This window comes from Aspergillus sydowii (assembly GCF_001890705.1).
Source record: "Aspergillus sydowii CBS 593.65 unplaced genomic scaffold ASPSYscaffold_12, whole genome shotgun sequence".
NCBI lineage: Eukaryota > Fungi > Ascomycota > Eurotiomycetes > Eurotiales > Aspergillaceae > Aspergillus > Aspergillus sydowii.
Window position 1 is genome coordinate 912,817 of NW_024467870.1, and position 24,492 is coordinate 937,308.

The 24,492-nt window shown below is 50.5% G+C and overlaps 12 protein-coding genes across 12 annotated transcripts; 7 read left to right on the forward strand and 5 right to left on the reverse strand.

The window, feature by feature from the left end:
- Positions 1 to 320: 320 nt before the first annotated feature.
- ASPSYDRAFT_159282 (putative clock controled protein (Ccg-8)) lies at positions 321 to 1,710 on the forward strand (the record flags this gene model as incomplete). The annotated part of the gene is made up of 2 exons (XM_040842813.1): positions 321 to 432; positions 521 to 1,710. The coding sequence occupies 2 exons, from the start codon at positions 321 to 323 to the stop codon at positions 1,708 to 1,710; spliced, it is 1,302 nt and encodes a 433-aa protein (XP_040699078.1).
- Positions 1,711 to 1,960: 250 nt separating this feature from the next.
- On the reverse strand, positions 1,961 to 3,169 carry ASPSYDRAFT_454461 (uncharacterized protein). The gene has a single exon (XM_040847044.1). The coding sequence runs from the start codon at positions 3,036 to 3,038 to the stop codon at positions 2,211 to 2,213; it is 828 nt and encodes a 275-aa protein (XP_040699079.1). The 5' UTR covers positions 3,039 to 3,169; the 3' UTR covers positions 1,961 to 2,210.
- Positions 3,170 to 3,360: 191 nt separating this feature from the next.
- ASPSYDRAFT_35059 (uncharacterized protein) lies at positions 3,361 to 4,164 on the forward strand (the record flags this gene model as incomplete). The annotated part of the gene is made up of 2 exons (XM_040845307.1): positions 3,361 to 3,665; positions 3,765 to 4,164. The coding sequence occupies 2 exons, from the start codon at positions 3,361 to 3,363 to the stop codon at positions 4,162 to 4,164; spliced, it is 705 nt and encodes a 234-aa protein (XP_040699080.1).
- A 1,473-nt stretch (positions 4,165 to 5,637) lies between these two features.
- On the forward strand, positions 5,638 to 8,169 carry ASPSYDRAFT_93274 (uncharacterized protein; the record flags this gene model as incomplete). Its single annotated transcript, XM_040852810.1, has 1 exon — positions 5,638 to 8,169. The coding sequence occupies one exon, from the start codon at positions 5,638 to 5,640 to the stop codon at positions 8,167 to 8,169; it is 2,532 nt and encodes an 843-aa protein (XP_040699081.1).
- A 239-nt stretch (positions 8,170 to 8,408) lies between these two features.
- On the reverse strand, positions 8,409 to 9,448 carry ASPSYDRAFT_93275 (Voldacs domain-containing protein; the record flags this gene model as incomplete). Its single annotated transcript, XM_040852811.1, has 2 exons — positions 8,409 to 9,066; positions 9,144 to 9,448. 2 exons carry the CDS (start codon positions 9,446 to 9,448, stop codon positions 8,409 to 8,411), a joined length of 963 nt encoding a protein of 320 aa, XP_040699082.1.
- A 507-nt stretch (positions 9,449 to 9,955) lies between these two features.
- ASPSYDRAFT_35062 (uncharacterized protein) lies at positions 9,956 to 10,545 on the reverse strand (the record flags this gene model as incomplete). Its single annotated transcript, XM_040845308.1, has 2 exons — positions 9,956 to 10,476; positions 10,530 to 10,545. The coding sequence occupies 2 exons, from the start codon at positions 10,543 to 10,545 to the stop codon at positions 9,956 to 9,958; spliced, it is 537 nt and encodes a 178-aa protein (XP_040699083.1).
- Positions 10,546 to 11,214: 669 nt separating this feature from the next.
- Positions 11,215 to 13,012, forward strand: ASPSYDRAFT_159132 (serine/threonine-protein phosphatase 2B catalytic subunit; the record flags this gene model as incomplete). The annotated part of the gene is made up of 4 exons (XM_040842799.1): positions 11,215 to 11,332; positions 11,410 to 11,741; positions 11,790 to 12,047; positions 12,104 to 13,012. The coding sequence occupies 4 exons, from the start codon at positions 11,215 to 11,217 to the stop codon at positions 13,010 to 13,012; spliced, it is 1,617 nt and encodes a 538-aa protein (XP_040699084.1).
- A 665-nt stretch (positions 13,013 to 13,677) lies between these two features.
- On the forward strand, positions 13,678 to 15,775 carry ASPSYDRAFT_60977 (uncharacterized protein; the record flags this gene model as incomplete). The annotated part of the gene is made up of 3 exons (XM_040849922.1): positions 13,678 to 14,092; positions 14,170 to 14,311; positions 14,368 to 15,775. The coding sequence occupies 3 exons, from the start codon at positions 13,678 to 13,680 to the stop codon at positions 15,773 to 15,775; spliced, it is 1,965 nt and encodes a 654-aa protein (XP_040699085.1).
- A 33-nt stretch (positions 15,776 to 15,808) lies between these two features.
- On the reverse strand, positions 15,809 to 16,864 carry ASPSYDRAFT_455166 (alpha/beta hydrolase). Its single transcript, XM_040847062.1, has one exon. It carries the CDS (start codon positions 16,638 to 16,640, stop codon positions 15,843 to 15,845), a length of 798 nt encoding a protein of 265 aa, XP_040699086.1. The 5' UTR covers positions 16,641 to 16,864; the 3' UTR covers positions 15,809 to 15,842.
- A 2,037-nt stretch (positions 16,865 to 18,901) lies between these two features.
- On the reverse strand, positions 18,902 to 19,627 carry ASPSYDRAFT_49464 (uncharacterized protein). Its single transcript, XM_040847836.1, has one exon. The coding sequence runs from the start codon at positions 19,330 to 19,332 to the stop codon at positions 19,042 to 19,044; it is 291 nt and encodes a 96-aa protein (XP_040699087.1). The 5' UTR covers positions 19,333 to 19,627; the 3' UTR covers positions 18,902 to 19,041.
- Positions 19,628 to 19,746: 119 nt separating this feature from the next.
- ASPSYDRAFT_93280 (uncharacterized protein) lies at positions 19,747 to 22,453 on the forward strand (the record flags this gene model as incomplete). The annotated part of the gene is made up of 4 exons (XM_040852812.1): positions 19,747 to 19,837; positions 19,884 to 21,511; positions 21,562 to 21,666; positions 21,719 to 22,453. The coding sequence occupies 4 exons, from the start codon at positions 19,747 to 19,749 to the stop codon at positions 22,451 to 22,453; spliced, it is 2,559 nt and encodes an 852-aa protein (XP_040699088.1).
- A 444-nt stretch (positions 22,454 to 22,897) lies between these two features.
- On the forward strand, positions 22,898 to 24,200 carry ASPSYDRAFT_49465 (translation initiation factor 6). The gene is made up of 5 exons (XM_040847837.1): positions 22,898 to 23,022; positions 23,077 to 23,148; positions 23,210 to 23,296; positions 23,360 to 23,548; positions 23,613 to 24,200. Exons 1-5 carry the CDS (start codon positions 22,988 to 22,990, stop codon positions 23,971 to 23,973), a joined length of 744 nt encoding a protein of 247 aa, XP_040699089.1. The 5' UTR covers positions 22,898 to 22,987; the 3' UTR covers positions 23,974 to 24,200.
- The last annotated feature ends 292 nt before the right edge of the window (positions 24,201 to 24,492 follow it).

The window sequence follows — 24,492 nt, forward strand, 5'->3', positions numbered from 1 at the left end:
TGCCAGTCCCTCCTTCACGAGGAAGAAAATCTATTGATTGCCCACCTCTTGATCGCCCCCCCGCCAGTCTTGGATTCCCACTGCCCTTTACCCTTCTCGAATTTTGCCTCTGCGCCGCTCATGCGATGGACCGCAGCTCAGACGGCATTGCTACCCTAAACACCTCCCTCTCCTCAGTCTCCGTCCGCGACGCCACCGCGAATCCTCCTCCTCCCTCTACGACGCCGACTCCTGGCTACTCGTCTCATTCGTCTTCGAAGTCCTGCGCTCCTTTATCTCAACCGCCGTCCGTCTCTTCGACCTCTCAACATGTGCCCTCTATGATGGAGGTGGATAATACAGCCGTGGCTGACGACCGCTCTCGTCGCGATACCAGCGTTTTGTCTATGGATGACCTTGAAGCTGCTCAAGCACTTGAAGGTCTTCGCACAGGTGCTTTTCTCTTTTCATTCCCTCTCTTGGTTCTGCTATCGATAGTATAAAGCGATCTCCTACGGGCTGGCTAATACCTATTCATCAGACTTCGGCGCATCACCCAGATCTTCGCAACAGACCACTGCATCACCCGAATCTAAATCGCAACCAGAACCAATCCTTTCATTGTTAACATCCACTCACCCCTTGATATCCTCAGCGATAAACGGATCGGTTGCCGCATATACCACATCGAAATCATATTCCCCTCGTTTCAAATCTAGTGCCGAGTTCATCGAACGGAACATCGGCTCTCCAGTAGCCAGCACTGTTCATAGTGTTGGTCGCAAGACAGGTGTGGAGGGCAGTCTCCGTTGGGCTTTACAACGACACGCATCCAACTCGTCCGAGTCTAATCGGTCAAAACGCCGCAAAGTGGCCAGTGACAAACCCTCCAGTGAACAAGACCTAGAAATAGGCGTGGTTCCGAATATGGATTCCAAGAAGCCGCCTGAGGCTCCGGAGCTCTACCTTAATGAGTCTCTACCTCCGTACGACGACGAGAAATCACCCAACTATGATGACCTCGGTAAGGAGGGTTCTTCCCGTCAGTCTACATGGCAAAGCCGGCTCATGATATCAACCTCTGGTCTGGGAGTTGCCATGAGCGAAGAGTCATTGAAGAGCTTGCAATATTGCTTAACATGGTTGAAATGGGCCAATGGCCGGTTAGGGAATTCTATCGTGGCTTTGCAGGAAACTCTGAAGGAGTGGGACTCTCTTCCGCAGAAGAACGGAGTTGACTCTTCGGTCAATGGCCAAGCTTCCAACCAGACTCGGCTGTCACAACGCATCCAGGCTCTAAGGCACGATGTGTTATCCACCTTGAAGCAGGTGGTAGATGTTGTCTCCAAGTATGCCGGTGGGGCACTTCCCGAGAATGCGCGCAATCTGGTTCGCGGTCAACTCACTTCTCTCCCGCATCGATTCCAACTCGCAACAACAGGCTGCCCTCGGCCAGATGAGTCCAGCACATCTTCCGAGCTCTCTAGCAGTGGCCGCAGGATTCTCGTGCTTGCTCAGGAGGGCTTGGATATGATGTCACAGGTCAGTCGCGTTGTCAACGACACCCTCGTGAGTGCTGAGCACTGGTGCGAGCGGCTGGGCCGCAAGCGTCCGGGAAACAAGAACGCTGCGGAAGTTCAACCGGAAGCGCAGGAGTACCCATCAGATATCAAACAACCCATCTCAAAAGGTCCTCAAGATACACCCATGACCGGGCTAGAAAAGACATGAGCCTTTCGAACAGCATAAATGTGTTTTCTACCTAGGATCCAAGACAGCTTACTAAACCGGCTACCGTTCACCACTTTACCACTTATTCTCGCTCCCAATTCATCTAGCCCGTCCTTTGGATTGACAGTAGATCTACCGGAAACGATATGCTCTACCTAGCTTCATTATCTCTTTCCTATACCGTGAAGGATTAAAACCAGATTATCCTGGCTGGTTATCAAGTCCTGCTGGACAGCGTCAGACTCGAAGTTCCTCTCTATCTCGGTTCTATTGGTTCCTATACTATCAAAACTGGTTTTTTTGCGCTATCATTGTCCTGTCACAGTGCTACTAGTAGTTGTGTTTCACTTGGTATAAAGCGGAAAATCAACCATGCGTTCAGAAATTTTATCGGCACTCTGGTCTTGACACATGAATTTTCTTTTCCCAAACAATTCTAATAACGCCTCTAATCAACTCCCCGACGTAAAACAAATCGTCCAAAACATCATCCCCGATATTCAGCAGCATATCGCCCCCCTTCTGCCTCTAACGGTGTTTATAACATCGCCTTTTGCCTGTCTCTCCAACAATCCCCATCTCCATCTCCTAACCTGCATCTCGTCCCAAGCACGATCCAGCGGGATTCCTTGCGCCACAGCCAAAGCATGCAAATAGTCATGGCAATCCATCCTATATTGCGCGAACACGCTCGCCTCTTCTCTTTCGCTAATCCAACCGGCATAGTTCTCGCTGGAATCTAGATGGTCTCCAAATGTCTGGGAAGATATCGCCGCTATGGTCGCTGGTAGTGCCGGCGCTCGCTCCTCTTCCTGCTCGTGCTCGTATGTAGGGTTCGAAGCCAGGGTTGGAGCTGCAGGATCCGGCGAAGGAATCGAAGCTGGTGAGATCGATCTAGAGCCTGGTGTTGACCTGGGAGAAGTAGACGGCGCATCCATGGCCTGGAAATAGTCGTTGTTGAAGAACGAAGGGCAAGATGGCGGGTCGTAGATGCATGCGCGGACATCGCTGTGGAAGAGGGCTGGTATGACTGCGCCTCTAAGGAAGAATTGGCATGTATCTGCACTTGTGCAGGCGAAATAGTCGTAGTCTATTGATGGTGGCTGTACTTTCTCGTTCGTGTGTATCGACAAAGGGACTATTTTTGCTTTGCTGGAGGAGGATGCGAGTGCGGGCTTTTGAGGGACTTGCGCGATTTTGTTTTCCATTTTCTGATATTCTCTGGGCAGTTGGTATTCTAATACCATGGCTCTCTCTTCATGTTTATATATAGGCGAGGATGGCTGTAAATAGACAAAGAGGTTTGTTTTGTATTGTCTTACGCACATGTACGCCACTGGGCACTTACTTCTTGCGTCTTTGTGGAATGTTTTTATTATTCTGGATGTCTTTCGTCAGAGTAAATGGTAGTATAGAATTACACGCAACTGTCGCCTTTGATATGTTCACTCTATCTGGCTAATCCTCTATGGCTGAGTGGATTTCCATCACACCAGTTCTAACTTCCAACCTGTCTCACCCGGAACCTCTGGTTGAGCAACCCTCACATCCGAGTGAAAAATAATCAGAGCCATGTGAGCATTGCCATAAATGCATTACACTTTGCCAGCCTTTGTAAAGTCTCCTCCCATACTAAGAATACCAACGACTATGCCTCAAACTCTATCCCAACCAGCGCCCCAGATTCAGGAACCCCAATTATCCTTCAGTGACTTCTTTCCCTGGCTCTGTCTATTCCTCTCTGCTATCTTCGTCCTTATCCTACTCCGGAAATATGTCGGGGGGTTGTGTCGGGATCTATGGCCATACCTACCGCGCAGCCTCGGGGTCAGTGTTGAGAACTTCAGTTTTAGTCAAAACTGGCGGAGAAAGAGGGTGTATATGAAAATTGATGGGGATGGCGAGCTCGGAGGCGATAATCGTTTTGTCGATATTGGTAACGACGAAGATATATCGTATGTGGATAACCTCTCCTGTTCCGCTATATATCCAACTCCCAGGCAGGATTCTAAGGGACCCTCCCCACAAAGACTCAAATATTAATCCTCAATCAGTCACAACTCGAAAATAAAAACAAATCATCATGACCCCTCGACCTCCAGCGAGACCGAAGCCGACGATTCAGAGCTCGACAGCAACAATACCCTAGACCTCAAAAAATACTTCAACCCTACAACATCCCTTGTCCACAAACACATCCTTGAACCACCGTCTCCAGTTCCGTCTTTCTTCCCGCACCCATTCCAGCTGTCATCAGGGAAATATCGTCAACACGAGGAGAGCACCAATCTTTGCAATGCTCGACCCGTTACACCCATTGGCCACAAGGATGCCAACATGGGGGCAGCCATGGACGCACCTATAGGATGGTTGCATAATCTCATCGAAAAAGGAGTGAGGAGCCTCGAGAGGTTACACACAGCGGAAAACAACTACCGCAGTACAAGTCTTTAAATGATCTGTTACCTTTCCTTTCCGACAACTGTGGTGACCAACAAGCGGTGTGTGTTTTTGGGATGCTCCGTCCTCGAGACTTTGACAACGACCATGGCCACAAATGGATTTGGTTAAGTGGTCATTTGGGTTTATGTATCAAACGCTGTTTCCACGGTGAAGTGAGCAAATCAAGGAGAATGAATCTTAGGTTGATCGTTATGAGTGAGGGGATCCTTGGAATTGCAGGCTTTACTCCTTCGGTGCGATGTTGATAACGCTGGCGCCAAGGGCATCGATATCGGGGTTTGAAAATATCGCTCGTGTTTCGACCAGGGGTGGCTTCTAAGATCAGTTTAAATGGGAATTTGTGTAGGATGGCCAACATCTTTTCGCATTGTTTCTCGCCTACGCTATCGTTATCTACCGGTTTATCGGGTTATCAGTACGGTACTGATCGTCATTGGCAAATCCACAACGGAACATTTCGTGGGGTGTTTCATGATGCACCTAATGATGGAAATGATAAGTCGGGGTATCTACGGGATGTAGTAGCCACCGTCAACAAAAGTTGACCGCTGTTATGTGAATACTAACTGGATGCATCCGATGTATAACGGGGTCGATCACGGGCATGGATAACTCATAAGTCATAACTTTCCAAAAACGGTGATTTTATCATGGGCATAACATTTCTCCACCTCGTGATCTGGAGCTTGCGCTTGCTGCTCTCCGCCATCAACGTCTCAAAAGCTCGAAAGGACGGATTGTCTCGTGAAGGCGTCGGATCGGGTGTTTTTGGCGCTCAGACCTCCATCTTGAAGCGAGTTATTTCACGATCCCCTACCAATGGATCATCACCAGCCCTTCGACGCCAAGGGCATCTCACGATCTGCTTACGCTGGACAGCGCAATCTCATGCCATCCGACATTTTGACTGACCAGGGAAACTAATACAATGGAGATACGCATGGATTTGGTTATCCCTGAGCGGGAAGTACTATGGTTGCATACAAGTTACATTGTGTTATCGACTTCATATGCTCTGATTGACTATGCTCCAAATACAACTCCTTGATCGGCCGCCCTCTGTCCAGTGTGTCCACAGAATGCTCAACCCATAAAATCATCAAAAATCTTGCCGCTCCATGCCATCTACAAAGCCAGTTTTGGCAGATCCCGGATTTTGCAAGGGATGGATAACCACCTTCGCATTCCTCACGCCTCAGTCCGCAATGCGGGCACATTCCTTGGCCTCTTACACAACAAACGCCATCGCCCACCTGAAGTGCCTCTTCCGCTGTCACTACTATGCTTGTATTTGTCTCCTGCCTCTATGCACACGTTGGCGCGTACGTTGCAGCAATACAGAATATCCATCGTCCCGCGGAGGCGATGAAGAGGGAAGGTCTGGCAGGTTGAGATATCCAAATAGACTGTTTCGCGACAGTATTGGCCTATAACCTCCGACATAATCGCAAAATACCTTTCATCATGATCGCGTTGACAACCGCCGTCGCGATAGCAGTTACCTGCTCGGTTATCTTCATGGTTTCCGCAGTGGTCATCACTATCATTTGGATCAAGATTCGTCAGGAGCGAAGGTCGCTTGCGCTAATAAGGACTGCTCACGGCTCCTACGCTCATGGACTTTCGACCTTTCCCGCTGAAACGTTCACGGAGTTGTCGCGCGAAGAGGGCTCCGCACTACGACAATATGGACAACTTCCATACGGAAGACCGACGGAATGGGGCCTGCTATCTTCAAGGGAAAGTTTGGATCAATCCGCCGGGGATAAGTCACCAACTCAACTGCTCAAAAAGACGCGCAGCTTCTCGCTTAAACACTCTTTGTCCTCCAAGTCAAAACAACAGTCCAAAAACCCGGCGAGAAATGTGTCCCTGACGACCTTGACGGAGGCCTCTGAAGCACCCCATCCCCAAGGAATGTCAGATTCAAGAGACAACTTGGTTGTCTCGGCAGTTGATGGGGTATTGGAGCTACCTGCGGAGACAACCCCCAGGCATACTCCAGACAGAGAGGAGGCACCGCTGGGTGCAGGCAATTCGATCCGGCCCATTACAGGAGCCTGGCCGTTGCTTCACCAGCAGGATCGGTCCAGTGGTCTTTTCCCTGTGTTTGAGGACCATTACGCAGGTTATGACCCGACTAGGTCCAGAACCCGCGGTGGCAGCATCACATCTCAAACCGCCGGAACAGCACCGGACCAGCCCGTTCCGCCTCCACCTTGTGCATACCCCCCGAATCGTTTCCGCTTATCGAAGGCCGACTCATTACGATACTCGTCTGTGAGCCTTGAAACGGCAGATAGCTCGATCCTAGATGACAGCCGAAGGGCATCCATAAACATTGATGGCAACATCATATCCCCTGCATTACCGCCCTGTCCAACATTTGCCCCATACAGTGCAAATGACGTTGGAAGAGAGTACGAACGCAGAAACTTTGCGCCAAATGGTGGTCCATTCGTATTCCCCCCCAATTCTCCTGCGCGCAAAGGCCAAAGGGTGGAACATGAGCGTACTTCTCCTCGCCGCAGTTTGACTGCACGCAGTCCTTCTCGTTCGTCGGAACGGATAAGCCCACCACCCAGGAGAAGCGAGTCTTTGTCCGCAAAACAAACCCAAGAAACAACCTTCAAACCACAGCTTGACCTGGATAATATTCCTCCACTGAATACAAGGGGTGGTAAGGCCGGCTTGCTGCCCCACTTCAGTCAAATGCAGCGCCACTCAATGCATGGAGGTCCACGAAGTGATAATGACCCCTTTTATGGTGGGACAGCCTCATCACATAGCTTTACATACAACACTTATGCACCAGGAAGACGTGCAAGCAGCTTTGTACCTCAGGAGCTGTCATCTCAAGCACCAAATGGCCATCCCAAACCGCCTCTAGCATCAGCAATGAAGAGCAGTGGGCATCGAAAGGGACACAGGCGACAAAATTGTGTGCGAATCTCCATCCACCCTCCTATAACGTTTGCAGGACCTGCGTTCTCCCCCATGGTCGAGGAACCAGAAGAGCCAGAGGAAATAAATGCGTTGGAGCTTCACCGCTCTGAGATATCTGATCTGTCAATTTCAAATATATCACGCAACTCCAGTGTTTCCGCCTTGTCTACCACGTTTCGAAACAGCATCCAGGATCTTCAGCCGGACCGCCCAATCTCTCGAATAACTGAGATACCTGATGATGGCCAGACAGACTCTTACGGTAGTCCGGTCAAGAAGAAACGGCTGACACAACAAGATCCCGGCCTAGTCACCGAGAAGGCTTTACCTGGTATCCTCACGAGCTTGCCAGCAACCGCAGATAAAGATAGCTTGTCACATACTCCATCTCCAGAGCGAGAGCCACCTATATGGAAGTCTTCAGACTATAAATGCTCACCCACAACATTGGAGAATTCACCAGCGCCAGGGAGCCCTCGCCGGTCAGCGATCATGGGTCCTCGAAGCCAACCCAAGCCTGCTCGCAATAGCTACCAATCCCTGATTCCATCGGAGGATGCAAGATCGGCGCCTCCGCCACTCAACGTTAATCGCCCGCCACGAACTGACAGCACCAAAGAGTCGAACGAGAAGCCACCGTTCTCTCTACGACGGGCCAAGACTGAAGCCAGAGATCAACCACCACGGATCCAGAGCCAAACCGACACCAAAAGAGCCAGCAACTACACCACGAGTTCATCATCTACCAACATCGCGAACAAGACTCCTGGGGCACAAGTCAGCGCGATAGTGCCGATATGGGAGGACAAAATCAGAAAGGATTCCCAAGCAATGCCGCGGAGGTCAACTGTCTCCCTTGTCTATAGCCCTCCTAATATGGGCGTCAAGAGGGAAACATCACCGCAACGTAGTCAGGCTGACAAGATGACGCGCATGGCAAGCTATCGGAACAAGCACGGCTGTACGACTCCTAAGAAAGCAGTTGGATTGGGAATCGGCGCAACTACGCCTGGGAGTCTGTACGACGGAGATGGGTTTCTAAAAGAGTGAATTTTCCACGTCTCACCGACCTTGTTCATGTTCATTTAGGAGTAGGATGCAGGGTGTTCGACTTGTGGTTTAGGAGCGTTTTTATTATTATTCCCCAACTTAGTCGTATGTTCGAGAATTTCTTATGAGTACCGTTAGCTAGGTAGTAATTGAATAATACCTCTCTCTGAACCCAAAAATATCTATACGGTTACCTGATTAACTTGTGTTGTGATAATTTCCCGACAGCCACAAAAAAATCAATCAGTTCTCCTCCATTTCGTCTCATCCCCCTCCACAGCAGCATCGTCCCCATCAGTACCACCCTGCTCACCCCCTTCCTCCTCTCTCCCCCTCACAGTCCCGGCGCCAGGCCCAAGCCCATCGCCCAAGCCTGGCAAACCCGGCGCATCTCCTTCCCCGATCCAATTTCCCTCCTCATCGAAAAACTCGTGCATGTTATCTGCCGTAATCCATCCAGAACTCCCATCCACTGGAGGCGGCAATCCACCCTCTGCGGCACCGGGGAAAACAAGACCAGAGGCGAAAGCACCGCTGTCTTCATCTTCCTCCTCGACAGGGTCAGGGTGAAGATTTGCGCAGGCAGAGACGGCGTCGTAGAGCTTTTGGGTCTGTGATTCTGATTCGGGTTCCGCGTCTGCGTTTGCATTTGCGTCCCCGGACGAGGACGAGGGAGTTGTAGGAGGGACAAGTGTTAGGGCGAGGGTTTCTTCTTCATCGGATTCCTGTGGGAATGATGCGGAAGATTGCGGTTTCGTGATATTCATGTAGAGACCTTGAACTTCGGTCGGCTGGTCTTGGGCGGGGATCTTCAAGCGCTGGATCGCATGTAACGAGATGGATCGGTAGGGAATTGAGACGCCTGTGGAAGCACTAGGCTTATAGAGCAAAAATTTACTGCTTGTCAGTTATGATTAGCTGTCTGTAATTGAATTGGAGTTATGTAAAGTGTTTGCGAAGTGTCTGCGACATACTCTGAAGTTATCCAGACGTCCAACCCCTCAATGACGACTTCCTTCTCGGTTTCGCCTTCGTCTCCATTCGCATCGTTGCTTTGCTGATTTTCGGAGCTCGAGTTTGATCCGTTGGCTTCTGCGTCGCGGAGAGCATTGAGTGCTGGTGTCGAGGAGAGGTCGTGCTCGAGGGCGACGAGTCTGCAGTTTGAGGCGTGGTAGTGTAGGACTGCGGGGCCAGAGTGGAAGGAGTCTGGTGTGCGCGATTGATGCACGGAGAGGGGAACGAAGGCAGATGTCTCGGGGGTCGATGTTAAGGACTCCATGGTGCCTTTTTCCTCTTTTGCTTGATGTGGGATGGAGGTTGGAAATTGCGGAGCGGAAAAGTTGAGGTGAAGCTTGGGCGGAGCTTTGGCGGAGAGCGGAGCCACCCAGACTCAAGAGGCCCATGGTATCTTAGAAGGCACACAAACGCAAGACAGTAGACTACAAATGTGATTACAGTATTTATCTATATATACATACTTAATGAATCTGTATCATCGTATTGGACGTAATCAACGTGTCGTTCGTAAACCTTAGGTTTCATTATATACAGTAGCTAGCAACATAGCTAGTCAAGGGGTTGACGCTCATTTCCTGCAGCTCACAATTCTTTCTGTGGCATTTCGGTGTTGCGCAGTCGGAACAGAGTGCACTCTGGCCAGTGCATGAGCTAGCCTCCGAGCCGTCTCATTAACGAGTTGAAGCATGCAGTCATCCGCAGTAACCGTTAAGCTTCCGAGTATAGAGGTAGCCAATGAATATTCGATTCATTCAACAAAGCTTACCGATCACTTCAGATCGAGTCCACCAAAAGCTCTATCTAACTCCTCGCCTTCATTTCTCGGAGCCATGGATGGTAATTCTGCGGCACGTGTGTCTGGAGTCACGCTATCCAGTAAACTCTGGTTTGGCTGCGCCTGTGAGAGCCGGTGTGATGCATTACTCGGCTGTAGAAGCTTCTCGTCGCGATCGAGCCAACCGGGAGCTACACGGCGTTTCTCTGCGAGATCTCGCGCGGATATCGACTCTTGCCAGTCTTTAATTGCCTTATCGCCATCGGTATTTGTCTTGTTTAGATGCTGCTCGAGGGCCTTGCACGAGGCAAGGATGTCCTCTGGGGATGCGGCATGCTCCCCGCTGGCTGAGATGACGTAACGAGGTTTGGCATCTGGATTGCTTGGGTCGACGGTGACAGAAGGTGGAAGCGTGGATGGAACAGATTTGTAGGTGTAGGGGAGGGTGACTGTGCTGGGGAGGTTGATGAATGGGGAGACGGTTAATGGGACCTGGGCGAGCAGCGGATGGGGCCCTGGTTGTATTAGGTCGGGGTGATGCGGGGGGAAGTGGTCAGGGAGCACGCACGGTATGATTCGTACATCATGATGAGGAGAGTAACAGAGGATGAAAAAGTCTCATTGACCGAAGCCGAGGGTTGATGGAGATGTGAAGTTTACGGTGGAAACGGGGCTCCCCACGCCGACGAAAATGACGATATTACAGAGCAAAAAGCAGGTGAGAATGTACAAAGAACGCAGTTGTATACCACAAATAAGGGTCCAGTAATTTTTGGAGATTGAATTAGCCTGCCTGCGAAGAGTATCAGTGCTGTCTTACGTCCGGATTCTAGAGGGGCGCTGATTAAGAACTGTTAGGCCAGCCTCCATCTCATTCCCAGCTAACTGCGTTGATCTTTCAGCTTCTCCATTTTCGCCTCAAATTCTTCGTTTCCTTCCTCCACAACTGCAAGTTGGATCTTCTTGGATATCGATAACTCCAGCAGAACATGGTTCGCCAGCAGCCTACCGCGTGACGATCAAAAGTAACCTGTTCCTGGCGCCAGTCTCGCCTCAACTCTCTCTTTCTGTCGTGTGTTGGAAATTCCGCCGCGCTTAACCCCACCACCGCCAACGCCAACTCCTCTCCCCTTTTCCGTTCCCTCTCGCCCCCCCGCTCGGCTTGCCTCGTCTTGATCTATCTCCGAGGTGTCTAGGTTTCTGCGATCTGTCTTGCCCGAGAGATTTCGCCATTGCCCAAGATGGATCACCGGATGGATAAGAATATCGCCCGAGCCGTGACCGATAAGCCCCCGGTCCCGGAGATTGATTTCACCCTCCATGTAATGGAAGATGGCACGCAGGTGTCAACCTTGGAACGCGTTGTCAAAGGTGTGTAATAGCAGTACACTAACTTCCAATTATCCTGCCCAAAACCATGCCTTTCTAATCAAAATGATTTCCTCTAGAGGTGCAAGCACCCGCACTGCAGACCCCAACAGACGAGCAGTTTTGGGATCCTGAAGACCAAACAAAACCGAACCTGCAGTTTCTCAAGCAACATTTCTATCGGGAAGGTCGCCTCACTGAGGACCAGGCGCTATGGATTATACACACCGGCACTCAAGTACTGAAGTCGGAGCCCAATCTGTTAGAGATGGATGCGCCCATAACTGTGTGCGGTGACGTCCACGGGCAGTACTACGATCTAATGAAGCTGTTTGAAGTCGGGGGAGATCCCTCGGAAACACGGTATCTCTTCTTAGGCGATTATGTCGATCGTGGTTACTTCAGTATTGAGGTAAGTTCAACAAGTTCCCAACCTGCCTGGTGATTCTAACATATCCAGTGTGTCCTCTACCTCTGGGCACTGAAGATCTGGTATCCGAACACGCTCTGGTTGCTTCGAGGCAATCACGAATGCCGACATTTGACGGATTATTTCACTTTCAAGTTGGAATGTAAGCACAAATATAGCGAGACAATCTACGAAGCCTGCATCGAATCGTTTTGTGCGCTGCCGCTGGCGGCGGTCATGAACAAGCAATTCCTCTGCATCCACGGAGGATTGAGTCCCGAATTGCATACCTTGGAAGATATCAAGTCGGTAAGTTGTTGGAACCAGAAAAACATATCAAGTGACACCCAATCTGACTTAACTAGATTGATCGATTTAGAGAACCGCCAACCCACGGCCTTATGTGCGATATTCTCTGGGCGGATCCTTTGGAGGACTTCGGTCAAGAAAAAACCGGCGACTACTTCATCCACAACAGTGTTCGAGGATGCTCGTATTTTTTCTCCTACCCAGCCGCGTGTGCTTTCCTAGAGAAGAATAACTTGCTCTCGGTCATTCGCGCTCACGAGGCTCAGGATGCCGGTTACCGCATGTATCGCAAGACTCGCACTACTGGGTTTCCCAGTGTCATGACCATCTTCAGCGCTCCGAACTATTTGGATGTATACAATAACAAGGCCGCCGTCCTGAAGTATGAAAACAATGTCATGAATATTCGGCAATTCAACTGCACTCCTCACCCTTACTGGTTGCCCAACTTTATGGATGTGTTCACCTGGTCGCTACCTTTCGTTGGTGAAAAGATTACTGACATGCTCATCGCCATTCTCAACACTTGCTCCAAAGAGGAGCTTGAAGACGAAACACCATCAACGATTTCACCCGCCGAACCTTCTCCCCCGATGCCCATGGACACAGAGAGCACTGAATTCAAGCGGCGCGCCATCAAGAATAAGATTCTTGCCATTGGCCGGTTGTCTCGGGTCTTCCAAGTGTTGCGTGAAGAGTCTGAGCGGGTTACTGAACTCAAAACTGCAGCTGGAGGCCGGCTTCCTGCGGGCACTCTGATGCTAGGAGCGGAAGGAATCAAGCAGGCTATCACCAACTTCGAAGACGCCCGCAAAGTTGATCTGCAAAACGAACGCCTTCCACCAACTCATGACGAGGTGGTTCGACGCAGTGAAGAAGAAAGACGCATTGCGCTTGACCGCGCTGCCCATGAAGCCGACAATGACACCGGCCTCGCCACAGTCGCAAGGCGGATTAGCATGTGAGTTTCCTCGTATCCATCTCGGTAGTAAATACTAATGCTCCATAGGTCCGCTGGCTCAAAAGGCCGTCGGCCCCGCCCGGACATCGGTGGTCGGGAGTAGGAGCGTGATAACGAAAATTTGGATATCGACCCGACTTAATTTAGGCCTCTATAGACGTCATTCTAACGCGAATACTCCCTCGATCGCTGTATTTGGTGACTACAGGGCAGTATAGAAACCCCGTGTGTGGGACAGGGAAATGGTGTTCGAGAAAACAAGGGGTGTCTGTCTATTCATCATGGAGCAGTTACGGTGTAATTTGCTGCATCTCGGCGCTTTTAATTTGTCGGATGAGATACACGAACCTGTATTTGATATTGTTACTGAGGATGCAAGCTCGGGCGGCTTACTGTATGTCCTGCACAGAGGCTCCAACGTCTGCGACGCTGGCACTATGAGTTAATGAATCACATTATGAATATTTACCTTACGCTATTTCTCTCATTCAATTATAGCAAAAGCGTAAACTCTGCCATCCTTTACATGATACAGATTGTAGAATATCGGCGCGGTAACAGGCAGGGGGGGCCATTCCCGCCAAGACCCGCTCCAACTTCATCCGATAATAAAGATCGAGAAACCTATCCCAGGCAACATCCACCCCTAACTGGCACAACTACCCCTCAATGCCTCTCAAGCTCCGCGGTTCGCTCCCCAAGAGCATACCGCGTAAGAGGAACTCCACGACGAAAACACTCCACTCCTGTCCATCCTGCGCCAACGCCCAGCAATATAGAACCCTCTCCACGCGTCGGGGCAACCACCACGATGCCGGCTCGTCTCCTCGACTCCGCGCGGGGGTACAATCGCAAGCCCAGTTGCAGAACCTAACACCACGTTCACAATCCCTCGCAAACTCGAAATTATTCTCGACCGCCCCGTCGACTATCCACACAGCCCGCCATGTTCCCCCGCGGTTAAGGGAACTGTACGAGTCACTCGCGCATATCCCGAGCGTTGCGCCAGAACAGGTGAATATAAGTCGTCTGCAATTGGCGCTACGTGGGTTAGAATCGGAAGATCCTTTGATAAGAGTTGCGGGTAGGTCTTCTTAGTTCCATCCTAGCAATTCCGGTTCCTGTTTGTGTGAACTGCTTGTTGACTTGTTGGGTGGACAGTTCTTGGCTTGAACGATGTTTCTTCGGCGCGAAAACTGGTGAGGCTTCTACTCGCTGATCCATTGAAGGGGAAAGAAGATTGGGAGGATATGCTGGATTCGGTTTCTGAGCAGGGGGATTTAGAGAGAGGTCTTCTGATTAGGTATGCAGTTCTTCATGTTGATTTCTTCTTTTGGTTGACTAGGCTAACTGTCGCAGATACGGGGAAGTCTCGGAGAGTATCTCGAATCATCTTGTGCCTACTATCTCAGTCCCGTCGCAGATTTTGAAGAAGGGCAATTTGGAAATCTTGATTACGACTCTAGGCGCGGGAGCCGACACATCCGCTGCGCAACTAACGCCGGATACCTTTTTTGTGCCGACGGTGACAATTCCCACTTCGCATACAGGACGGCATAATATGGTGCGATATCCAGTGCACAGGAGCATTGTGTGTGCGCAAGGAGTGGATGGATTACTCTCTTACAGTGGGTTGATTGGCCAGTCTGACATAAAGAAAGAGGCAGATTCCATATATGCAGCTGTCGAGATGGGAATTACCGGACCTATCAATGACGATCGGATTGCTTTTGTGGATACCAACAAGGCGGACGAAGCCCTGTCCAAATTTCGCGAATCTGTGCGAAATGCCGCACTGTATGAGCGTGGATGGAATAGCAGTGGCGTGCAGCCAGTTGTGGATTGGCTATCGTCTGCTCGTGGCAAAGAAGGGAGTCTAGTTCCGTCTTTGAGATCACTTATAAGCTCTCTGGTTGATGCCGCAGAGCAAGGCGTTGTGGCACAGGAAACTAAGAGAGTCCGGGAACAAGGGGAGGCCTCTGTTTCGGAAGATGTTCGAGCAGACCTTGATCAAACTGTTTCCGCGTGGGCTGAGAAAGGACATACGGAACTGCGCGGCGCTCTTGAGGAAGGGTTCGCAACGAAGAAATGGCGTGGTTTGGCATGGTGGAAGCTATTCTGGCGCGTCGACGACGTAAGCATGATTACCTCCGAAATTCTAGAGAAGAAGTACTTGCGTCACGCCGAGAAGGAAGTGATTTGGACCGCTGGTCAACTCGCGCAGGCTGGCCTGCAGGAACCGACAGCGCAAGAGGAGCCGGTAGACATCAAGGCTCCCACGGAGGAGGTGGTTGAGAGTAAGAGCAGAAACGTCTCTGTGACTGTCGTGGAGCCCCCTAAAGAAGAGAAAATGCCATGGCCCATGCAAATCACCAAGAGTCGCGCGCATCTACTCAACACCACGGTGCCATCGCTGCAGGCAATGGCGCAACGCCTGGTGCTCTTCAGCTTATCGACAACGTCACTGACCTCTGCTCTCTCCCTACTGACCTACATCTCGCTACCGGCAGCCTCGGTTTACGAAACATGCACCTTCGCAGCCGTCGGGCTGATATACTCGCTGCGCCGGCAACAGCGGAAATGGGAGGCGGCACGGGCATTCTGGGAAGAAGAAGTGCGCGACAACGGCCGAACCGCTCTTCTCAAGACAGAAGAGCAGCTGCGCAGAACCGTGCAAGAAGGCGGACGGGTCCAGCTCCCCGTAACGGCACATGAAGCCCGAACAGCGATCACAAAGGCCCGGGAAGCTCTCGACAACGTACACTAGACTAATACCAAGAAACATGTACCATATCCCAATTCAACCACTGTAACCATCACTCCGTAAACTCCTCTTAAGAAAGCTCGACACTCCCCTCCGGGACACCCTGCCAGCTGCGTAACCTTCTCCCAAAGAACCGCATTATGGGTAGCATCTCGTCCCGACTCCGCGGCATCGTATCCCCACGCCTCCTATATTCATGCATCTCCACAAACTCGAAGACATCCTTGGTTCTCTTCATCGCGGACTCCGTCACCACCTCCGAGTCACGGCCGGCAACCACCAAAACAGGCGTCCGGCTCTTCTCCTGCTCACTGCCAATACTCTTCTTCCCAGCCAGCGACAGCGGATACGCTGCACCAATAGAGATAATCCCAGCCAATTCCCTCCCTCCTCCATCAGATCCAGACCCATTTCCTAGCCCCTGCGCAAATATCTTCTCCGCGGCAATGAGACCCGCCATGCCACCCTGTCCAAATCCCAGTACCATGATCTCACGCAACTTATATCCGCATTTCCCAACAAGAACGGTCTTAATGATGCTTTCCACGAGGAGATTTGTCGTCTTCGCGAACCCCGCGTCCATGTCTAGCGCGCCCGTGCGCGAATCGAAGTTTATGTCGTCGCCCCAGTGAAAGCCTGGGATGTCGAGAGGGAGCGGGTTCGGCGCTTGGATTGTGAGGACTGTCGTTTCCGGGAGCGCGAGCGAGGTTCCAAGGTTTGTGAAAGGGCCGTAGGTGTCGCCGAGGCCGTGGAGTAGGAGAAGGATGTTTGGTGGTGGTCGCGACTGAGATTGAGGTGGTGGTGGTGGGGTGAGGGTGAGTGTTAGAGAGGATGGGAAGTCGGATTTTGTAGGGGTTCGGGTTGGCATCTTGCTCTCGCTTTTTTTGCTTGATTCGGAATTGGGAATTGAGGGTAAATATGTGGTAGTATATCAGAAGCGTTATTGGTGTTTATTGTGTTGAGATGTGTGGATGGAGTTGCTGTGAAAATAAGTATAAAATGTGGCTTCCGTAAGGTATGTTTAGGTAATTACCATACATAACTATAACTATTAACTGGTGTATAGCTACATCGCTGGCACCAATATTCGGTAACAAGCTCATTGATAATTGACCAGGACAAGCTGATAATAACCAGCAGTCAATGAATCACAATTTAAAACGCACTTACATTGAGCCATTTAACAGGATATCACTGTAGTTGAAACCTAGAACTTCTCACTAGCCACGCATCACGATTTCCTTCAAATCTGTCTCAGATGGTCTCAGGAGCCCGCTCAAAGCCTCAATATTCACTGGCGTTGGTAAACCAGTGCGAAAGCCTTTAACAATATTATGCATATAATCAAGATCGCCTGATGAAATCGAGACATATGGGCACGCTGATCTAGCCCTTTGCTGAACATGGATTTATCAGGTTTCGCACCACACTGTCCACAGTCAAAGTGCCTGAGAAGGGCCAGTTCTCGTCGCATCGCAGCAAGATAATCACCCTGATGTTTGCTGTGGTTGTATGTGAAGTAATTTTTAGTCTCGAGCATTTCGTCTAATGGGATAGAGCATGTGTCGTTCGGCACTCTCAATCCGCACTTCAGAGACAAAGACACATGGTTCAAGACATATTTCGCGTAACTGCTTGCCGGTATTATGAGCAAACCAATAATTAATTCTATGGAGGCTTTGTAAGTAAGTGCAGCAAGTAGACATCGTGGAAATCTGTGCAGGGAAAAAGCCAAAGCGATAGTCGCATAACAATGATAGATGCTGTAGATTGAAGGGGCTGGCCACTTCTGGGGGGGGGGTTCGAGTATGAATCCTTGATATTGCAGAAAGTAACCCTCGATTAATTAGTTTGTAGGCATTGTTACCAGAAGGGGTCGAAGTGGAGTACAGCCTCTATAGTCCCCGGTGCTTCTTTGATGAGGTCACTAAGAGACATAGAAACAGTAAGCGGACATTGCAGGTTAAGCTGTCGTGTATCGGTGTTTATAACGAGGCCAGAAAAGAAAGTATTGACTTTAGAATATCCTGAAAGTATGTACTTTGCTGTGTCGGGTAGTTCTGTGTCGTTTCATAGATGGATGAGTTAAGCTCGATTCATCTCTCTCATGGATTGAGAGATTCTTTGAGGTTGATCAGGATCACGAAGTTTGGAGACAGAACAATGCCTGTTTTCTAAATTCTAACTGTATAAACCTCCGGTATTTGGGGTGGAAGTGCTGGTGAAGCTCATATGGCCATATTCATGCGTCTCCTCTGCATACAGGTGGACTCACCGCACACGCCGCGATAATGGGCCATTGGCTATAATTTTTATCCATTATTTTATACTGTCAGCTCTCGGGGCACGATCCAATGTTCTGATGAGATCAGCAAGGCGAGGGTCACTTGGAACATGTCAGTCGCAATTGCTTGAGCGACGCTTCGTCAAGATGAGTAGCTACGAGAGGCAGAAGCTCGGGAGGAAGATCATCCAAACCCGACGTACCGTGTTAAACAAAGAGAACGAAACTGCATGGCGGTTGGGTTCAAGAAAAGTAGTACAGTAGGAGAGAGAGTCAAATATGGAGCTGGTAGGAAAAGTGTTCATCATCGGATGAGCAATAACAGAATCAACACCAGAACTATACAAATAATAATGTTAAGTAAAGGTGTTATTAATAATCCTACAATAGACATAACTTATTCGGCACAATAGAGAATGATGAGACCGTAGGCAGATTGGGTCCGGTATAGTTTTGGAAGCTATAGTTGGCAGCAGTCGGATCCGCGCCACACGCCGGAACGACTGGAGACTTCGCTGCGGCTGCGGACCCAGTCAAATTTCCTCTTCTACACTTATCCTCATCATCACGTCTTCTTCTTCCTTTCTCTCCCATTTCCCTCTATTGCGCCGTTGGATTGATGAGAGATTTCCACCCGCAGATTAGCTCTGTCGCGCTTCTTTCCTTCCAGTCTCCACTTGGTCCTTTCCCATCGCCCATCCCTTCTTCCCTGCTGTCTTCCCCTGTCTGTCATCAACAACACTGCCTTGACCGCAGTCGATGGAGATCTGCTACGCGCGGCGACAGCGATAGTTTGATTGTCTTCTCTTCTGCCGCTTCTATTGCTGTCGTTTAATCAGGCTGTCTCTGTATTTGCTTTGTACTGGGCGCTCCGGGCATTGACAGGGACAGTCAGTTTCTACATCCGGCGCAGCGTTAGCCTTAGATCACTTCTCCGTAGTGGACTAGGCCGACTCTCACCCGCTTTTTACTTCCTTCATGCTTCTCATCCTCCCCAGTCGTCGATCAACGCATCAATCCATCGCTTTCCAACTCCGCCTCTTCCACGCCTTTTGTATCTTTTCAGGCTTCTGTCGCGCCTCTGATTTCCTCGCCTAGGTAAGTTCCTCTCCCTTTCCTCTCTTCGTTTGGAGGTTCTCTCCCCATATTCGCCTTGCACGCTCCTCTTGCGCCGCATACTGCCTGCACCATGCTTTTTCTTCCCTTTTACTTTTCTTGTGCTCCCCGTTGGCTTTGTTTTTATTTCATTTGATCTTTGCTTCCTCCTGTTGTTCATCCACCATTCACCCGTTCATTAGAATTGGGATATGTCTGCTGGATGTATCGACTGCCATTTACTCCTCCCTTCGCTCCTCATACTTATTTTTTCGCTCTCTTTTCCCGACTGTTTGCTCCTCTGGAATAGCCGACAGGCGCTTTGTACTCCAGCCACTGAAATCTATTCACTGCTCCCAAGTAACACATTTCTCCTGTTTTCTTCTCATTTTTTTTTTCCCTATCTTGCTGTGTTTCTCCCTCCTCCGTTGCCTGACCTGTCTTCAGTCACACGTTCCCCCAAGCCTCTCCCTTGGTTCTTTTAGTATCACTCTACACAAGCCCCATGTGTATCGCTTTCAATCCGCGTGCTCTACGAGTCTCTCATCTAGAATCCTGAACACTTTCAGACTAACAATAATCTCAGAGGGTCGCGATGGCAGGAGTTAAACGAAGGCCTGATGCTGCTCACAGCTCAGCCACTCCGTCCGTCAATAACACAGCCGCCATTCACAGCACCCCCAAAGGTAAGTTTGTACCTCGTACCATTATTGCAGCGCTAATATTTTGTAGAACCTGCTGGCAATGATTCTCCCAGCACTCGTGTGACTCGAAATTTGCGTTCGAGCCGAGATGCGCGTGCCGGTCAAAATGATAATGCTAAGATTGCCCACGCTGTTACTAGCAGAGGCGCTAGCATTCAGAATAACAACGCCACCGACAATACCGGTAACGTCACTAACAAGCACGATAACAATCGACCGTCGCGCGTCATAACGCTCAAATATGGGCCTGGTAAAGTCAGTCTAACTCCTGCGACTCCTTCGGCCGTCGCGGCCACTACTAGTGTTGGCGCCAACACTCGTGAAACTCGGAACAGTCGAGCACGGGCTGCCGCTTCTGCCACCCCTGCGGCTCCTGCGGCTCAACCCAGTTCAAGCCGATATGATGGCACACCGTTTGCCTCTGCGGCTCCCGAGACACCTCGAACTAAGCGCGTCAAACGGGGTTCGGTGGCCGAAGAGACTCCCAGAAGTACGAGGCAGTCAACGAGACTCAAAAGCAATGCTCATGAAATACCTACCGAAAATGGAGTCGCCGATACTTCAGCGGTATCCAAACCAATAGAAACTAGCCCCCCGGTTTCTGTTGCGTCCAATACGAGAACTAGAAATCGCAATCGGCAAACTGGGGACTCTGGTACCAACGTATCTACTCGCAGTCGTCCCTCGACCTCGGTCGTCAAATCTCCGTCTCCCGGAGACGCCACTTCAGCGGCGGCTGATGCGCCAGATCCGATGGATGTTGACACTTTCCACGACACAGAACCAACTCCGCCAGCCGAAGAGTCACCAAAAGGCACTGTGTCTTCCGGTCAGCTGAACAAGATAGAAGGGTACGGAGCCCCCCAAATCGAAGGAGACCTAAAGCCGATGTCAACCAGGTCAAGCCCAATTTTGTCGCGGAATCGGAAATCTCTCGAGTCAAATGATCGCGGAGCCGTTTTGTCAACCTCCAGCTCACCCAGCAAAAAGCTAAAATTAGAAGATGCCACGCTGGATCGTGCATCTGAGCCGGCACTGCAGAATGGCGATGAGCGCCGATTAGAAGATACATTGTCTCAACCCGATGATTTCGCAACTTCGAAAGCGGATGAAGGATCTCGCCAAATCACTGAAGAGGCTGAAGATTCTACCACTCCAGACAATGCTACGGAGTCAGCCATTGCAAAGGCAACTCGTGGGGGTCGTACTCGTGGCCGTGGTCGGGGAGCTCGCAGCAGAACATCGGCGCGATTTGGAGTGAACAGGCGAGGGCGTGGTGGGACCCGTGCTGCGCGATCTGGGCGCACTGGGCGTCAGAATGACCGTTCCAGTGACATAGAGTTCGAGCGGTCACCCTCACCAAGTGCAGCTACTCAAAAGCTGAGGGACCGCCAGCGCGAATTAGACAAGGCGTTCAGAAGGGTCGCTGCCGCCCAGCGATTAGCATTGGCAGTTCTTGCTACACAGTCTGAGAAACGCCTGGCTCGTGACAAGAATGCGCATAAAGCTATGCCCGAATATGAAGACATTATGTTGAAGTTGAAGGCGCAATTGCGCGAAAAGCAGGATACTCTGAGACGGGAATACGATCTCAAGGTAGCACAGGAGAACAGGATCTTCCAGGCTAACAAGGAAGCTATTGAGGAGCGGTGTCGGGTAAGTATAGCAGGCTCCCAACTCTTAGAACTGCCTAACAATTCGCAAAGACCTCGGCTCGTAATATCCAGGAGGAACATCTTCTTACGAGTCATGGTGAATACATGACATTTATCGAAGGCCGTCGCGCGGCGGAAGACGATGAGCACACTGAGGTATGTCTTTTCCATGGACGAATCTGACCACTTCTAAAACAAGATTCTGCAGACCGACGGCTCTGAGACAGAAAACGAACGTGGACGGCGCGCGCCTGTTACCCGTGAAATATACCGCGGATTTAACTCCTCGTTCGTGCGTAATCCAGCTGGGGCAGCGTCCTACGAACGTGCTGCAATGGGCTGGGATGACTTTGTCCAACGAGCCAAATTGGGCGACGACATTAATCCGCAGATGAAGGAGATAAGAGATGCAGGTCCTTTTGCCGGGCTTTCTGGCAGTGAGATCATAAATCTGTTGTTAGAAGCCACAGGAATCGTTGAAGTCCGAGATGGTGTTGCCGTGAAGGAACATCATCCTCCATCGTTTGCGGATGTGCACCCTACAGCACTAGCAGCCCTGGCGGATGTCGCTGCTGCTGAGGTCCCCAGACCTGCCCTCTCACAACATACGCCGCGCCTTGCACCCCATCGCGCCATCCTTCCTCAGCCTCCACAACCGCCGCCCATACACCATGCACATCCTGAACCTCCCCGGCCGTTCGTGCTGCCTCCGCCCACACCCCGAGGTCAACCGAGGCGGCTCCTTCCTGCGGGACAGCAGATTCCGCCGATCAGTGAGCCTCTTGGCCTCCCAGATCCATTCTCGCCCCGGGGTGGACCTCCGCAGCTCCCCCCTCCGCCGGGCTCCAACTTCCAACGGCCTCCTCTTCCAGGCTACTTGACCGGGCATCACCACCCAAGTATATATTATGCGCCGCCACCGCCACCTCGACCACCGTATTGAGATGTATTGAATTACCTAATTACCACTTGTTCTACTAGATTTATTGGACGCTGGGGTTCTGAGATTAGCAGAGACTTCGGCGTTGGTTAGGCTAGTTACCATGTACTGCATAGTCGAATATTTCATTTTCTTCATCATTGAGAGTTTTCACCACCTTTTCCGAGATAGGGACGACATTCAGAGTGGCTCAGGATGAGTCACAGCGGAGCGGGAGATGACTGCATAAATGACTCCTCAGGCTCCGCCATATCAAGACTAGTTAGGCAGGCGGTATCGCAGGAGCTTTTCTGCTTTTTTTATTTTCGATATTCAGCCTTGTCTGCGCTGGTATATCTACCTGCCCCGTCTCTCTTCATCTTGCAGTGAATTTCTCATCATTATTCACTAATATCCATAAATTCCCTTCTGTCTTTCTTTCTCTCCATTCCCTCCTCACCCTACACACTACAGTGTCCTCTCACCTCTCCCGCCGTACCCCGCTCTCATTCTTAGACGATCTTTTCCCCTCAGTTCCTCGCAAACAAGAACTCAATAATGGCTGTCCGTGCTCAGTTTGAGAACTCAAATGAGTGCGTTTCCTTGCTATCGTCAATCACTGGTCATCAGGGCTAATTGAATACCAGGATTGGCGTTTACTCGCGACTTACCAACTCATATGCCCTCGTGGCCGTCGGTGCTTCGGAAAACTTCTACAGGTATACCCCTCCGGTTGTTCGCCGCAGTTTTGACCAGTTCCGATGTTAATTGGTGACGCAGTGTATTCGAAGCCGAACTTCAAGACGTCATCCCCATCTGCCATGCCACAATCGCAGGAACGGGCATCATTGGTCGTTTAACCGCAGGGTGCGTTGTCCTTATATTGAATGTGATTTGCCTATATACTGGTACTGACGGACTCGTGCGCAGAAACCGCAAAGGTCTCCTCGTCCCTCAGACAACAACAGACCAAGAACTACAACATCTGCGAAACACCCTCCCAGATGCAGTCAAAGTCCAACGTATAGAAGAGCGTCTGTCTGCGCTCGGAAACGTCATTTGTTGTAACGACCATGTAGCCCTCATTCATCCGGATTTGGAGCGTGAGACGGAAGAAATGTACATTACCCCCGGAAAAGAAGAAGGAAAGAACCTCGAGAGATCCTATGCTAACAGCGACCAGCATCGCCGACACCCTGGGCGTCGAAGTATTCCGCCAAACAATTGCCGACAACGTTCTAACAGGCTCATACATGGCTCTCTCAAACCAGGGTGGTATCGTTCACCCCAAGACCTCGGTCCGTGATCAGGACGAACTCTCCTCCCTCCTCCAGGTCCCTCTCGTCGCTGGCTCCGTGAATCGCGGTAGCCCCGTCGTTGGTGCGGGCTTGGTCGTCAACGACTGGCTTGCCGTAACGGGTCTGGACACAACTGCTACAGAGCTGAGCGTGATCGAGAGTGTATTTAGGCTTGGAGAGAACGGACCGGGCGGTATCGGGCAGGGAGCTGCGAATAAGGAGAGTATTGTGGAAAGTTTCTATTAAGCTTTCTTCCCTTACCAACCGTTCCTTCTCCAGCTCTTCCCTCCTATTACTACATGGCTCTGTCTATTTTCTTTTGTCGCCTTTCTCATGTCCCTTCGCTACGATATACGTTACGTGCATACTTAACGGATGGGGTGTTCTTGACTTTGGAGTAAATAGCTTTAGTATGTACGGAGTAGAAATGCAATGACTGCGGTTTCAACTGCAGCGAGGTACATACTTCACCAGTTCATCTTTCTTCATTATTTGGCTGTAGGAACTGCCAGGCCCATGTCACAAATAAGGCATGCAGTGAGTGCCGTGGTTGACTCTTGAGCATAAGACCCAAGTCAATATAGTAAAAGATTAGATGTAAAATTAGATGCAATATGTATCGCATAGAAGGTACAATCTCATTTTTTATCTTTTAATGTACCTTAGATCGGTTGAGCCCCGCATCCCCTTCATTCCCTAATACTAGTAAGTGGTTATTTATACAATGAATGCATAACGAAAGAAAAGCCCCAGATTAACCATGGA